Source organism: Malaclemys terrapin, chromosome 3 (genome assembly GCF_027887155.1).
Source record: "Malaclemys terrapin pileata isolate rMalTer1 chromosome 3, rMalTer1.hap1, whole genome shotgun sequence".
NCBI lineage: Eukaryota > Metazoa > Chordata > Testudines > Emydidae > Malaclemys > Malaclemys terrapin.
In genome coordinates, this window is record NC_071507.1 from 20,622,541 (window position 1) to 20,635,744 (window position 13,204).

Consider the following 13,204-nt stretch of genomic DNA (forward strand, 5'->3'; position numbering starts at 1 on the left):
GTAAAAATCACAGCTGGAGGCTGTTTTGAGCATGTCTGCCCTGCCAGTGGTAGTATACTGTAGCAGATTAGCAGTTATATTGCACGTTCATAATCCTTTTGACTTGCTCTTGTGACATCATATGCCACGGACAGGACAAAAGGAAGGAGACCAAAATAAGTGGGGCATTGAGTGAAAAGGAAGGGAGATTAGAACTGATGTAATATTTCCCAATTGAGCGACTACTTGGTGCATAGGATAGGCACGTACAAAGAGTGTGAGCTGCTAAATGAAGAGTAGGATGGACAACAACTTGGCATAAAACTTCGGTGTAAAAAGTCAGTTTTCGTATATTCAGATATCAACAAACCCTTTTAACTGAGTTGTAATAAAATTTAAAACCTTTTCAGGTGAAATGGTTACTAAACAACCTCTGATTAGAAGTATGAGGACAGTAAAAAGGGAAACTCTAAAACTAATTTCTGGTTGGGTGAGCAGGTCCAACGATCCTCAGATGGTAAGTGGATTTTTAAAGTAACTAGCAATATTCATAAATAAGACACTCTGGGAGAAATCTGCAATCTTTACAACAGAAAAAAAGTATAATTAAGATACACTGCATTTGTCATAGCAACTCATTTTCAGGAGGTCCATAAAACACACGTAATACACACTCTAGGACTCAAGTCCGAGTGAGATTTACGTAATTAAAGTGATATTGCAAAAAATTTATGAGCTATAGCCAAGAGGATTTAATAGATCTGGATCTACATGATCAATAATCTAAAACAGTGATTACTAGGGTAGAAATAATTCTAAAGGAGTCACTGTATATATTTGGCAAGCTCCTTTTAAAAAATGTATTTAGGACCTAAATTATTTGTAGGTATCTAAAATATCTCATACTCTGCTACAAAGCATTCATTATGCAATTATTGTAGGCAATCTTTTAGATATCTAACAATGTTCTGCTTTCTTTACCAGGTAGCTGAAAACTTTGTTCCTCCTTTGTTGGATGCAGTTCTCATTGATTACCAGAGAAATGTTCCAGCTGCTAGAGAACCTGAAGTACTCAGTACAATGGCTATCATTGTAAATAAATTGGGGGGACACATTACTGCTGAAATACCTCAGATATTTGATGCTGTTTTTGAATGCACGTTAAATATGATCAATAAGGCAAGTACATTAATCTTTTGTGTTTGGATACCTACAGTCTCCATAATACATCGCATAAAACCAACCAACCAACCAACCAAATAAGATATCCCAAGCAGAGAATCAGACATTCCACAAAGCCCACTAGGGAGTTGGCTGTTGCTACTGATTATACAGATATGACCGTGATGGGTGATATTACAGCATTTCCCTAAGTATAGGAGCCAAGGACTATATTCACAAAGAAACTTAGGATATGTCTATACAGCAGTGTAAACCTAGGGTTGGTGGGACTTGCGTCAGCTGACCGGTGTCAGGGAACCCTGGGCTTCAGCATCTACACTGCATTTTAACCCTACATTCAGAATTTTCTGACCTGTGCTTGACCCTAGGGCTCTGGCGCCCATGTTGCAGCACACAGACACTATCCTAGAGTGCCTAGCACATCCACCACCTTGTGTCAAAATTCTAGTACTGGGAATGTGGTGCATTGTGGGGAAAACTCTACTTCCCACCCTGTTTCCCAACTGTGATGGTGCTATTAATGAGATTCAGGTGCCCATAAGGAGCACGTGAGTATTTAAACTGCATAATAAATTCCTTTGGTGGCAGTCTCAGTAGAATGACTGCAGTCTCAGAAGACTTTATACTGAATTACCATCTAGTCTGAAAATAGGGCTCTCCAGCTCTAGGTTGAGTCACATTGGCAGGAAAATGCCCATGTGCACCTGTTCTAACAATAATTAGAACATCAGTCTCCATGACTGTCAAACTATTAAAATGAAACTTTATAATTCTTATATTTTTAAAATGGTATGTTCAGTTAAGGAGTTTTTGGTTGATTGGTTTATTTTGAAATGACATAAAAGGTAGTTTTCAGAGGAAAATTACACATGCACCCCATCCTGGCTGTTGCTCGCTGCAGAGCGATGAAGTGCATCCCCAGGAATTGGGGTGCAGTGTGCTCCAGCACTCCCCCGGGGATTCCTTATTCCTGTCCCTGCCACACCTTGGGAGGCAGGGATAAGGGATCCCTGGGGAAGTTTTTTGGTCTGGCTCCCACTCACTGCCCTCATCGTGCATGCTGCCTGGGCACCAGGGGCAAGGAACAGAGAGCGGACTCAGACCAAGCAGCTGCCCTGCAGGGAGGGGCAGCAGCAGAGCTCCTGGCTCAACGCAGCCAGGGGAGGGCTAAACCCCAGCATCCTGGAAGCCAGAAGCTGCCTCCTGCCTGTCACCTTTGCTCCCTGCAAGCTCCACACAGCAGCGAGAAGGAGCCAGAGTAGGAACTGCCACCACTGTGAGAAGAGCAGGAGCAGGAAGCACGCTCAGCCAGGCAGTAATGGCGCTTGCAGCCACTGCGCTGGCTGTTTGCAATGCTTCTACTCTGCCACTGGGAACTCTGGGATACATCTGGAGGACTTCTGGGAGCCAATAAAGCCAGGGCCACGTGCACACAGGAAAGCAATAGGGCTTGGCCCCTAGGTCCTCCCTCCAGTCTTGCAAGATCCTGGGATCCTAGGTCCAAGCCCTAGGTTAGCACAATTGATGTGTGGATGCAAGGGGGGAGTTACGCTAGAGCCTGGGTTCAAGCCCAGGCTTACATTGCTGTATAGACTTACCCTTAGGCATGATGCTGAGTGTCCTCATGCGTCACTTTTAGGTGCCTAGAAAATCACTGGTATTCACAAAGCCGGAGTTAGGTGCCTTGGCTCCCATTACAATGAATGGGGAGAGATAGGCCCCTCAGAATGGGATTCACAAAAGCCAGGAGGCTCCTCCTAAGGTAGCCAGTGGGAGGTGTTAAACTGAGGGATGTGTCTTTGCCTTGTCCCTGTTGGAGATAGGTGCCTGGGTCCAGGCTGTGGTGAGGCACCTCCCTCTGCTTGGGATTCTCAGCTGCAAACCCTCTCTTGGTGTTAGGTGCCTATGCTGTTTTTGTAAGCGGGGGGAGGGCCTCCCTCAATTTTTCTCACTTGGTATCTGGGAGATCCCCCAGTTCAGGTCCTCCCATCACCATCTGAGGGGGAAAAGGGATTTGAACAGGCATCTGCCACTTTTCAGATATATGCCATAGTGACTCAGCTATAAGATATTCTGATGTGAATGCTCCCTCAGTCTCTCCTGTGAAGCTGTTCCACTGTGGAGCGAGGGGACTGGATGCTCAGTCTCCTACCTCCTGTGAGTGCTCTAACCACCAGTCTATAGAGTCATTCTTATACTTCTACTCTCGTCAGCCCAATGGTGAAGCTGTTGCACTGTGCGTAAATATTGAAAAGAATCATTGGGCCAGAGAGAGCAAGCATGAGTCTGTCTATAGCAGGGGTCGGCAACCTTTCAGAAGTGGTGTGCCGAGTCTTCATTTATTCACTCTAATTTAAGGTTTCGCGTGCCAGTAATACATTTTAATGTTTTTAGAAGGTCTCTGTCTATAAGTTTATAATCTATAACTAAACTATTGTTGTATGTAAAGTAAATAAGGTTTTTAAAATGTTTAAGAAGCTTCATTTAAAATTAAATTAAAATGCAGAGCCCCCCGGACTGGTGGCCAGGACCCAGGCAGTGTGAGTGCCACTGAAAATCAGCTTGCGTGCCACCTTCAGCACGAATGCCAGAGGTTGCCTACCCCTGGTCTATAGCCTGGTGATTAGAGTACTCGAGAGATAGGGAGACTTAGGATCCAGGTCTCCTGCTCCACAGTGGAACACTGCCATCAGGAGAGACTAAAGAAGCCCCTATATCGGAATACCTTATTGCCTACTGGCTAGATCACTCACTTAAGTGGCAATTCTTGTTCAAATCCCTTCTCCCTGTCAGTGGGAAGAGAGTGGCTTGAACCAGTGGTCTCTCACATCTCAGGTAAGTACCCTAACCAGTGGGCTAAAAGTTATGAGGGAGGGTCTCCTCTCCCCAACTACTGGCTGTTTTTATGTAAGCTTTGTGCATTGCTCTGGGTCTTAGGCATCCGGACTTCTAGCATGAGGCTGTACAACACATGCTCAGAGACAGAAACATAGGCACCTAGGGAATATTTACTGCAATAATTCAAGTGCCAAATGATTTCAGGTGCCTACAGGGTTCAGGGGTCATTAACTGGGGTTTTATGAATCAGTGGGGCCTGATTCTCAGACTTAAGGGCATAAGTGCTTTTGTGAATCCAGCCCCAAATGTCAACACATTGGGGTTCTCAATTTTTTCATAGTGACCCACATCTGAATAGTGTCTTGTGGACCACCTTCCCTCCTTTTTGAAATTATTTAACATTCCTGTAGCAATCGCAGCAAGTGCTTATGTGGTAAAGAAATTAGGACAGTATTGATTTTAAGTCCCTAATGAGCTTACTTTTTTTGAACATAGGTGCCTTAATGTGGATTTACGCATCTCACTTTTAGCCTCCAAAGACTGAAATTTTTGATTAATGATCTGGCTTTTTGAAAGGGAACCTGCCATTAAGAGCTTATAAGTCTGTACAGCAGGAAGCTGGTGGGAGTCAGCCTTGTGACATTTTAGGTTCCTGTAGATCACAGTTGGGAACCACTGCATTAAACTTCCAAAGACTTCTAAATAAGAACTACTTGTTAGTCCTCCCTTTTTGGAAGCTAAGAAAAACAACTTATCCCTTAGAGCAGTTATATGGTAAAATATCTTGTGTGATTAAATCCTTATGGTATAACCTGCAGTGATATGTACATAATTTCATAACATTTGAAGTATGTCAGAGTGAGAAGCACTATTAGAAAGGTAGTATACAAGTAAGAAATAGCCAGAAATAATTCCCAAAATATTAACACCAGAGTTGGTGCTGTTTCTGAGCCACACACCGTTACCTCTACTTTGTGGATTGTGACAAGTCTTATGTTACTAATGAAAACTTCTTGTCAAAAGCAACTAAGGTTTTGATACTCATGGAACTGGAATATTGTCCCAGCTCTTCCTTCAGCTGTCAGGTGCACAAGACTCCAGTCATAATTTTGTAATGACTAGCCCTTGAATCTTTGTGAAAAGTGATACCCCATTGTGAGAAAATACAGTAATTCATTGTATGAGAGACAGATTGTTAACCTACTTCTAGGAGTCTTGTTTATTTAGTAGCTTATAAACATGAGAGAGCTTTTTTAAAGAGGAAAAATATACTTTGGAGTCATGCTGTCCTCAGACTTGTACCCAGATCTGTTTCTAGAATATTGCCTGAACATTTCTCCAAATGTTTTTAAATTATAACTGTGTTTATCATGTTCTTACAAACTGTTCCAAAGTCCTTTTATTTGGCTTTATGGTTTTCATACTTCTCTAAGTATGCAGGAAAAGATTGTGTGGTTTGGAGTTAACAATTAGGCCTAAATGGCTGTCCCCTTTTTTCAACCCTTGCTATCCTGATAGGCAATAAGAAGAAAAATTCAGAGAAACTTGTTTCATCTTGTGGGAGGAAGTGTGTGTGTGTGGGGGGGAGGGGGTAGAGTTTCCAAACTCTGTAGAGCCTGAGCATCAGTGTAATCAGGTTTCATCCATGTGGAATCCAGAGCACCTTGGAAGAGATTCTGCTCTTCTACTCTACTCTGGTCTTCCCAATGGCATTTACCAGTGTCTTCCTCCTGCACCCTTCTCCTTGTCTTCACGCATACTAGTGAACAATGTAGCTTCCACCAGATTTGAAGGGAGCATGCTATGTAAAGCAACTGCCTTGTGGCTACACCAAACATGTAACCTCATAAAATAGTAGTGGTTGTATGGTGGGACTCTAATGGGCTCCTGGTGCTATAAGGCAAGCATATTGTGAAACTACCCTTCCCCCTTCTGCTGCAACCTTTCTGCCCCTTTTCTGTGATGCAAAGTGTCTGACTCTTATACTGTTGTATACAAACTTAAGTGGTATGTGAATGGCTTGCACAGTTCTTACATGTTAACTAGAAGAACTCTGGCTTGACTGATTCAATTTGATAACCTTATGTTCTGATGAGTTAATCAGACTTTAAGTTAAAAAGCATTGCAGTGAGTCCATATACTGTTCCGAAATTGTTAATATTTCCTTTTATAATAATTTTTTAAAAGGAAAAAGGCTGTCCTAGGTTGGAAAGCTGCTGTTCTTTCTGCTACTGGGTTAGATTTTTGTTATGGTGATAGCTTGTGATGTGTACTGTAGCTGCTTAAGGAACTTGGAATTTCATTATGTATTTCTCTTTTTAGGACTTTGAAGAGTATCCTGAACATAGAACAAACTTTTTCTTGCTACTCCAAGCAGTAAATTCTCATTGCTTTCCAGCATTCCTGGCCATTCCACCTGCACAGTTCAAACTTGTTTTGGATTCTATTATTTGGGCTTTCAAACACACAATGAGAAATGTTGCGGATACAGGTGAATAGAGTTTCTGTATTTTTAAACTTATAAACTTGAATATAGCCAGTTAATAGGTCTGAATTTTATATTTTGAGGGAGTATGATATATGTAGATCAACTTAGGGAAATATATATTTGTGGTTATATTGCTGTATTGTATCAATATTTTCCATTAGTCATTATTTTCACAGGCTTCTGCGGTCTGTCCAGGTGTATAAAGCTAAAATACTTGAATGCAAGTTGTCTCCTACAGCCAGGAGAGGGTACCAGTTGTTGTTCCCCTTGCTGGCTTCCTTTCCTTTCCTGTAGCTCACCACCTCCCCAGCCTTCAACAAGAAGCAAACTCCAATAGGAGGCATCCATATTGGGACTAGAAGGGAGTTCCTCATGAAGGGGAAGATGCCTGGAGATGCTGGTGCAGGCCATCCGAGTACCTTCAAATACACTGGAAGAGTAACAGACCTTAGACTTCTCCCCCATTTTAGGCAATGCAGCCTATTGTATAGAGAGAGGGGCAAGGTCTGATGAGGTTATCTATTTTTAAATAAGTATCTAACTATAGGATTGTTCTCCAAATTGTTGCCAAACTGTGATAGTGGAGGGGGCTTGGTGTTTGCCATTTTTGTAATGTTAATGATGGTGGTTGGTGGTAGAGCTGACAGGGAAACCAAATTTCAGTTCTGCAAAAACTACTTAATTTTCAGAAATTTTATTATCATCCCAAATCGGAACGAAAAGCCAAAAACTTTGAATAAATGTGCAGAACTGAAATCATGTAATGTTTTGTTTTGGAAGAGCAAAATGTGATGTTTCCAAAATGAAATATGCTGTCTGAGGTCCCCAGCTGTCTGGTCACTGCAGCAGAACCAGGGACCCTGAAAGTCGTCATGGCTGCTGTGGATTGAAAAGGTCCTTGGTAGCCCAACTGACAGGGAGCCAGGGAGTGCCAGCTCTGAGAGTTCCAGGAGTTGAGGTTTCCAGCCCTCCTTCATCCATGTGGTGAACTAAAGGGGAGCCTGAGAGTGCCAGCTGGGCCAGAGCCCACCTGGTGGTCTGCTGAGGAGCTTGGGAGCAAGGGATCCTGTGGCTACTCAACTCCCAGAGTCCGGAATCTACCTGGCCCCAGAAGTCTAGAAGCCGTGGGGTCCCTGACCCCAGGAAAGTGCCTGGCAGGTTGCCCGAGTGCTGTGGACCCTAGAAGCCTGGTCTCAGCAGACCACCAGATGGACTGTGGAGAAGCCAGGTGGGCAGACTGCAGGAAATCTGGATTCCTTTGGAAGTTTGACTAAATCTAACCATTTCTGCAAAACATTTAGATGTCAGCAAATTCCAACAAAAAATTTTTTAGGTGTTTCCAGTCAGCTTTACTTGACCTGCTTGTATGTGATTATTGCAGTTAAATATACGCTATCACAGCAAAGGTAGCACTTAAGTGGACGGTTTTTGTTTGGTAAGGGCCTGAGGTGCTGATAATTAGTAATCATAACAAATGTAAAATCCACAAAAATATGGTAGCTACTTGAAGAAATTCTTGGAAAATCTTTCAATATTGGTTCGTATCGTTCTGTCTAGGTCAGACTTCTCTTTGCACAGATCTGAACTTCTTGATTATATGCAATTTTTTCTGGAAAGGAAAGCGAATGTAAAAGATTTTGGTCATTTTCATCCTTTTGCTTTCTTTCAGGTCTTCAGATACTTTATACTCTATTACAAAATGTTGCGCAAGAAGAGGCTGCTGCTCAGAGTTTTTATCAGACTTATTTCTGTGACATTCTTCAGCATATTTTTTCTGTTGTAACAGACACTTCACATACTGCTGGTAAGAGTGTGCTTGAGGTTGAGGGAAACAGTACAGCAATCATTAAACAATAAAGGAATTTACTTTGAGTAACAAGTAATTTCATTTCTGTTTTACATATGCAGGTTTGACAATGCATGCATCAATTCTTGCATACATGTTCAATTTAGTAGAAGAAGGAAAAATAAGTACACCTTTAAACCCTGGCAATCCATTGAACAACCAAATGTTTATTCAGGAGTATGTTGCTAATCTTCTTAAATCTGCATTTCCTCACCTGCAAGAGTAAGTGTGCTGTGGCTGTTAAAAAATTGTGAGCGTGGTTCTTGTGTTTCCCGTGTACTAATTGGTATTTTTACTCTTAGTGCACAGGTTAAGCTATTTGTAACAGGACTCTTCAGTTTAAATCAGGATATTCCTGCCTTCAAGGAACACCTTAGGGATTTCCTGGTCCAAATTAAGGTATGTTTGGAATGTTAGTGTAAATTTTAAATGACTGTTGAATGTGACGTTCAAAACGAAAGAGGCTGGTTCATCACTTATGAAAAGTCATGCAACAGGTCAGCGTGTTTTTATAATTCACCATCTCAGAGTTGTAGGGCCACAGTGACTATTGGCCACTTCAATAAGGGTGCAGAGGAATGCCTGTTGCCTTAGACTATTTAGACTGAGAGAATGGATTGATGCACCTTTTAGATTTCTTTGCAGCTGTGAATCTTTCCAAACTGGAGATGTGTAGTAAGCCCATTTTTAAACAGAGGCCATATTGCAATCCTGGTTTTGGAATAGTTTCATAGTTTAAGGCCAGAAGGGACCATTAGATCTTCTAGTCTTATCCTCCTGTATATCACAGGCTATTATATTTCACGCAGCTTCCCCTATATTTAACCCAGTAACTTGGGATAGCCTAAGCATTTCAGTCCTCAGAAGCCTAAACTTTTGTTTTTTGTATCTCATCTCATCATTTTATTTCCTTTTTTTAAAAAATAGAAATAAAAGTTGGCATTCAAGAGATAATTAAAGGAAGGACTGTCCCTCAGTAAAGTATCCTAAATAGAATTACAATGTAGATTCAAGTTCTAACATTTTGATGTTGTAATGCCTACATTTCAATGGGACCCCAAAGACTGACCACTCAAAACATGAAGCTGGTATCCCCACCTGCAGCAGCTAGTGAAAATGCAAATATCATGCAGGGTGCTACTACATTCCTTATACTGATTTAGGTTTTAGTGGCAACAACTGTTGCATGAGAAAAATTTTTTTTTTTTAATTCTGGTTCTGACTGTCAAGTGTGACAAATTGATTTTTCATATTTATATATAAAAATGTCTGGATTTTGGAAGCTTCTTACTTTTTATTCTTGGATTTCAAAACACTTACATTGGACTAACTAAGCTACTTATTTGTGTAGGAATTTGCAGGTGAAGACACATCCGATTTATTCCTGGAAGAAAGAGAAACAGCCCTTCGACAGGCTCAGGAGGAGAAACATAAACTTCAGATGTCTGTCCCTGGCATCCTTAATCCACATGAAATTCCTGAGGAAATGTGTGATTAAAATGCATAAAACCAGTTATGCAGTTTTCTTTCTGTACAGCTGCTTTGTTGTGGTAGAAGAAAACAGCACTCGGATATTGACCAAAATGATGCCAATTTGTAAATTAAAATGTCACCTAGTGGCCCTTTTTCTTATGTGTTTTTTGTATAAGAAATTTTCTGTGAAATATCCTTCCATTGTTTAAGCTTTTGTTTTGGTCATCTTTATTTAGATTTGCATGAAGTTGAGAATTAAGGCATTTTAAAAAAAAATACTTCATGCCCATTTTGTGGCTAAGGGGAAAAGAGAGGCAAAACATACCTTGTTAAGTCTATTGCAAAATTACACATTTTTCCTGTGAGAGTACCAATTTTTAATGAGGGGATCATTTTTCTTTCTAACCTGCCCTGCAGTCTAGAAGAAAAGATAATGAGTAAAACATACGGAGTTGATTGTTAAGCAGAGTATAATGCTGCATTACCTGAACAGTTAGCAGCTTTTGGACTGAATGGTAAGGCTAGGCTACATGTATTTGCAAGTAATATGACAAGTTTGCAGCAAGATCATGTGCATATCATCCCACTGTAAAGCAACTTCAAAAGAGTATGGGAACACAGTACCGTTAGTTATTTTTACACAGTTCTTTTGTTTTTGTGTGTGTGCTGTCGCTTTGTCGACAACAGCTTTTTGTTTTCCTCAATGAGGAGTGTTGCTCATTTGTGAGCCTTCATTAACTCGAAGTGAAATGGTTAAAATATTTATCCTGTTAGAATAGGCTGCATCTTTTTAACAACTCATAAAAAGAGAACTCTGGCTTTTGAGATGACTTATACTAATTTACATTGTTTACCATGCTGTAGTGCTTTAAGAACACTACTTAAAAGCAAAATAAAATTGGTTTACATTTATTTTCCTTCTTTTGGCTTATCTTTTATTGGATAAAAATGCAGTGATCGCATCGATGTTTGGTTGTATAGAAAAAAGAATCCCATAAGAGGTAGATGAATATCAGGCTAGATAAATGCTCCTGTAACTGCAATGACAAACTTTAACATGCAAGAGCTCTTCAAGAAGAACTTACACTTGGATTTTTCAGTTCAGAAATTCAAAATGAGATGCCTGATTTTGTGACTAGACTAGCATCAGCAGGTCTGAACAATATTAAACTATTTTTCACCTACATTTATAGTTTAATGCCTTTCAAAGGTATATGAAGTAGTGAAACCAAAGGTAAGAAAACTGAACACTTTGATTTGACATCCTAGCTTCCCCTCTCTAGCATTTCTCCTCTGCTGTCTAACAGAGGAATGTATGTAAGTCCAAACTATTGATGTTTTCATTCTTGGAACAGCTTGCATTCCTCTGGTCTGCAGTCTTAAGACTGTCAGAATGATATTAAAATACAACATTCATGTGAAGTTGTAAAGGAAATTAGGTTAGTTGATTAGTATAATCCTTTTTAATATAAAATTTGAATACTGTAGTTACTTTTTTGTATTGTGCATTTATTTTCAAATCAAATTAAAGTTCATTAGTCAGCAAGTGTCTACGTAGAACATACTCAACCAAAATGTTTGTGGGTGTGGGCATTTTCCCCACAGTTGTGCTTAAGAACATTTCTGCTTGCTTGATTCCTTTGCCTAGTACTAATAAAGGCAGATCCATACCTGTCTGCAGAACATTTGGCAGCACAAATGCTGTCAACCTGAGCCATTAATGCTGGGGGGGGGGCAATACCAAGACCAGTCAGTATTCAGTGATTTTTTTCAAACCTCGTGTCCTGGAACATGATATAACTTTGCTAGGTTGAGCCGTCAGACTCTCAACTCCATACTGGCTGTAGCGCAGCTATTGCTCTCCTCCTTTATGTGGACATTTCTTCAGAGAAGGGGCTATATTAATATCCATAATGAGTGTAATTTTGTCATCCACTAATTGAGCATATGCTGCCACAAGCAGATAAAATAGTTTGTTTCTAAATAGAAGTAATGATGTAGAGGAATCTAAGATAAAGCTTATTTGAAATGGATAAGTTGAACTACTTGTACATACACTCTTTTGAGTCGGTTGTAATTTAAGAGCGCTAGGCAGTGAACTCATTGAAGACACGCGCAGCAGAAATCAAATAGACAAAATATGATCTATTAAAATGTAGAAGATTCAGGAAGTATTCCGTAAAATGATTGTTTCACATGAATGGCCCATTCTTCTGGTCAACAAAGAGCAGAAATAAGAAGGGTCATGAAACTAGATGGAGGTAAGAAGTGCCTTCTGCGTGAAATTTAAAATAACTCAGCCTATTTAATGGAAAGAAAAATATAATACTTCTAGAGTGGTTATGGAGAGAGGTCATCTTTCCATAATCTCTCTAGTTAAGGTTGAAACAACTCTCCCATTATAAAGCTGATTTCTCATACACACAGCTTGATTTATTTCTCTCAAGTTAAATTGATGTTTCTCAGACTGCATCCTACCATGATAATTTTTATTTAAATTGGGGCTCAGCAAATAGATAGCAATTTTATTATTCGAATTAATTTTGGAGCAGCTGAAACTTAAAAATGTTTTTGGATTCATTCTAACTTGGAGGTTCCTTTTAACCTAGAAACCCCACAGTGGTCTTACTCACTTTGTCTTCCTGAATATTGGTGCCTTGCACTCTGCAGACTTAGGGTACATCTACACTACAGCGGGGAGTCGATTTAAGATACGCAAATTCAGCTACGTGAATAGCGTAGCTGAATTCAACATATTGCAGCCGACTTACCCCGTTGTGAGGACGGCGGCAAAATCGACTTCTGCCGCTTTTTGTCGGCGGCGCTTACTACCACCTCCGCTGGTGGAGTTAGAGCGCCGATTTGGGGATCGATTGTCGCGTCCCGACGGGACGCGATAAATCGATCCCCGAGAGGTCGATTTCTACCCGCCGATTCAGGCGGGTAGTATAGACCAGACCTGAATAGATCTATGAAGATTCATGCTTGTTACCAAGTACATGGAACTCTGCATGCTGATACAGAATTTGTCATATTTATATGAATTTTAGTAAAAAATTGCACTTTGTCGTCCAGGTAAGGTGTACTTATCCATGCAAGAAACAGGTTAATGGAGGATAGGTCCATCAGTGGTTATTAGCTCAAGATGGCCAGGGACAGAACCCCATGCTTCAGGTGTCCCTAAACCTATGACTGTCCGAAGCTGTGATTGGATGACAGGATGGATCACTTGAAATTGCCCTGTTCTTTCTCTCTGAAGCATCTGGCACTGACCATTTTTCATTATTGTGTATATACATACATACATTTTTTGTGAGAATATTCACTTAAAGCTTGTCATCTCTTGAATTTTTTACTTCAAGTTAATTGGTTGGTAATTTACTTGAGATAGTTAACAT

General features: G+C 40.5%; 1 protein-coding gene across 1 annotated transcript in view; it reads left to right on the forward strand.

The window, feature by feature from the left end:
• Positions 1 to 10,718, forward strand: part of XPO1 (exportin 1) — a 76,001-nt gene extending 65,283 nt beyond the window's left edge. The window contains exons 19-25 of the mRNA XM_054022592.1: positions 390 to 496; positions 964 to 1,158; positions 6,322 to 6,490; positions 8,157 to 8,291; positions 8,396 to 8,555; positions 8,636 to 8,732; positions 9,685 to 10,718. Of these exons, the coding sequence (XP_053878567.1) occupies positions 390 to 496; positions 964 to 1,158; positions 6,322 to 6,490; positions 8,157 to 8,291; positions 8,396 to 8,555; positions 8,636 to 8,732; positions 9,685 to 9,831 (1,010 nt within the window). The 3' untranslated portion in view covers positions 9,832 to 10,718. The remainder of the gene's footprint in view (positions 1 to 389; positions 497 to 963; positions 1,159 to 6,321; positions 6,491 to 8,156; positions 8,292 to 8,395; positions 8,556 to 8,635; positions 8,733 to 9,684) is intronic.
• Positions 10,719 to 13,204: the final 2,486 nt, after the last annotated feature.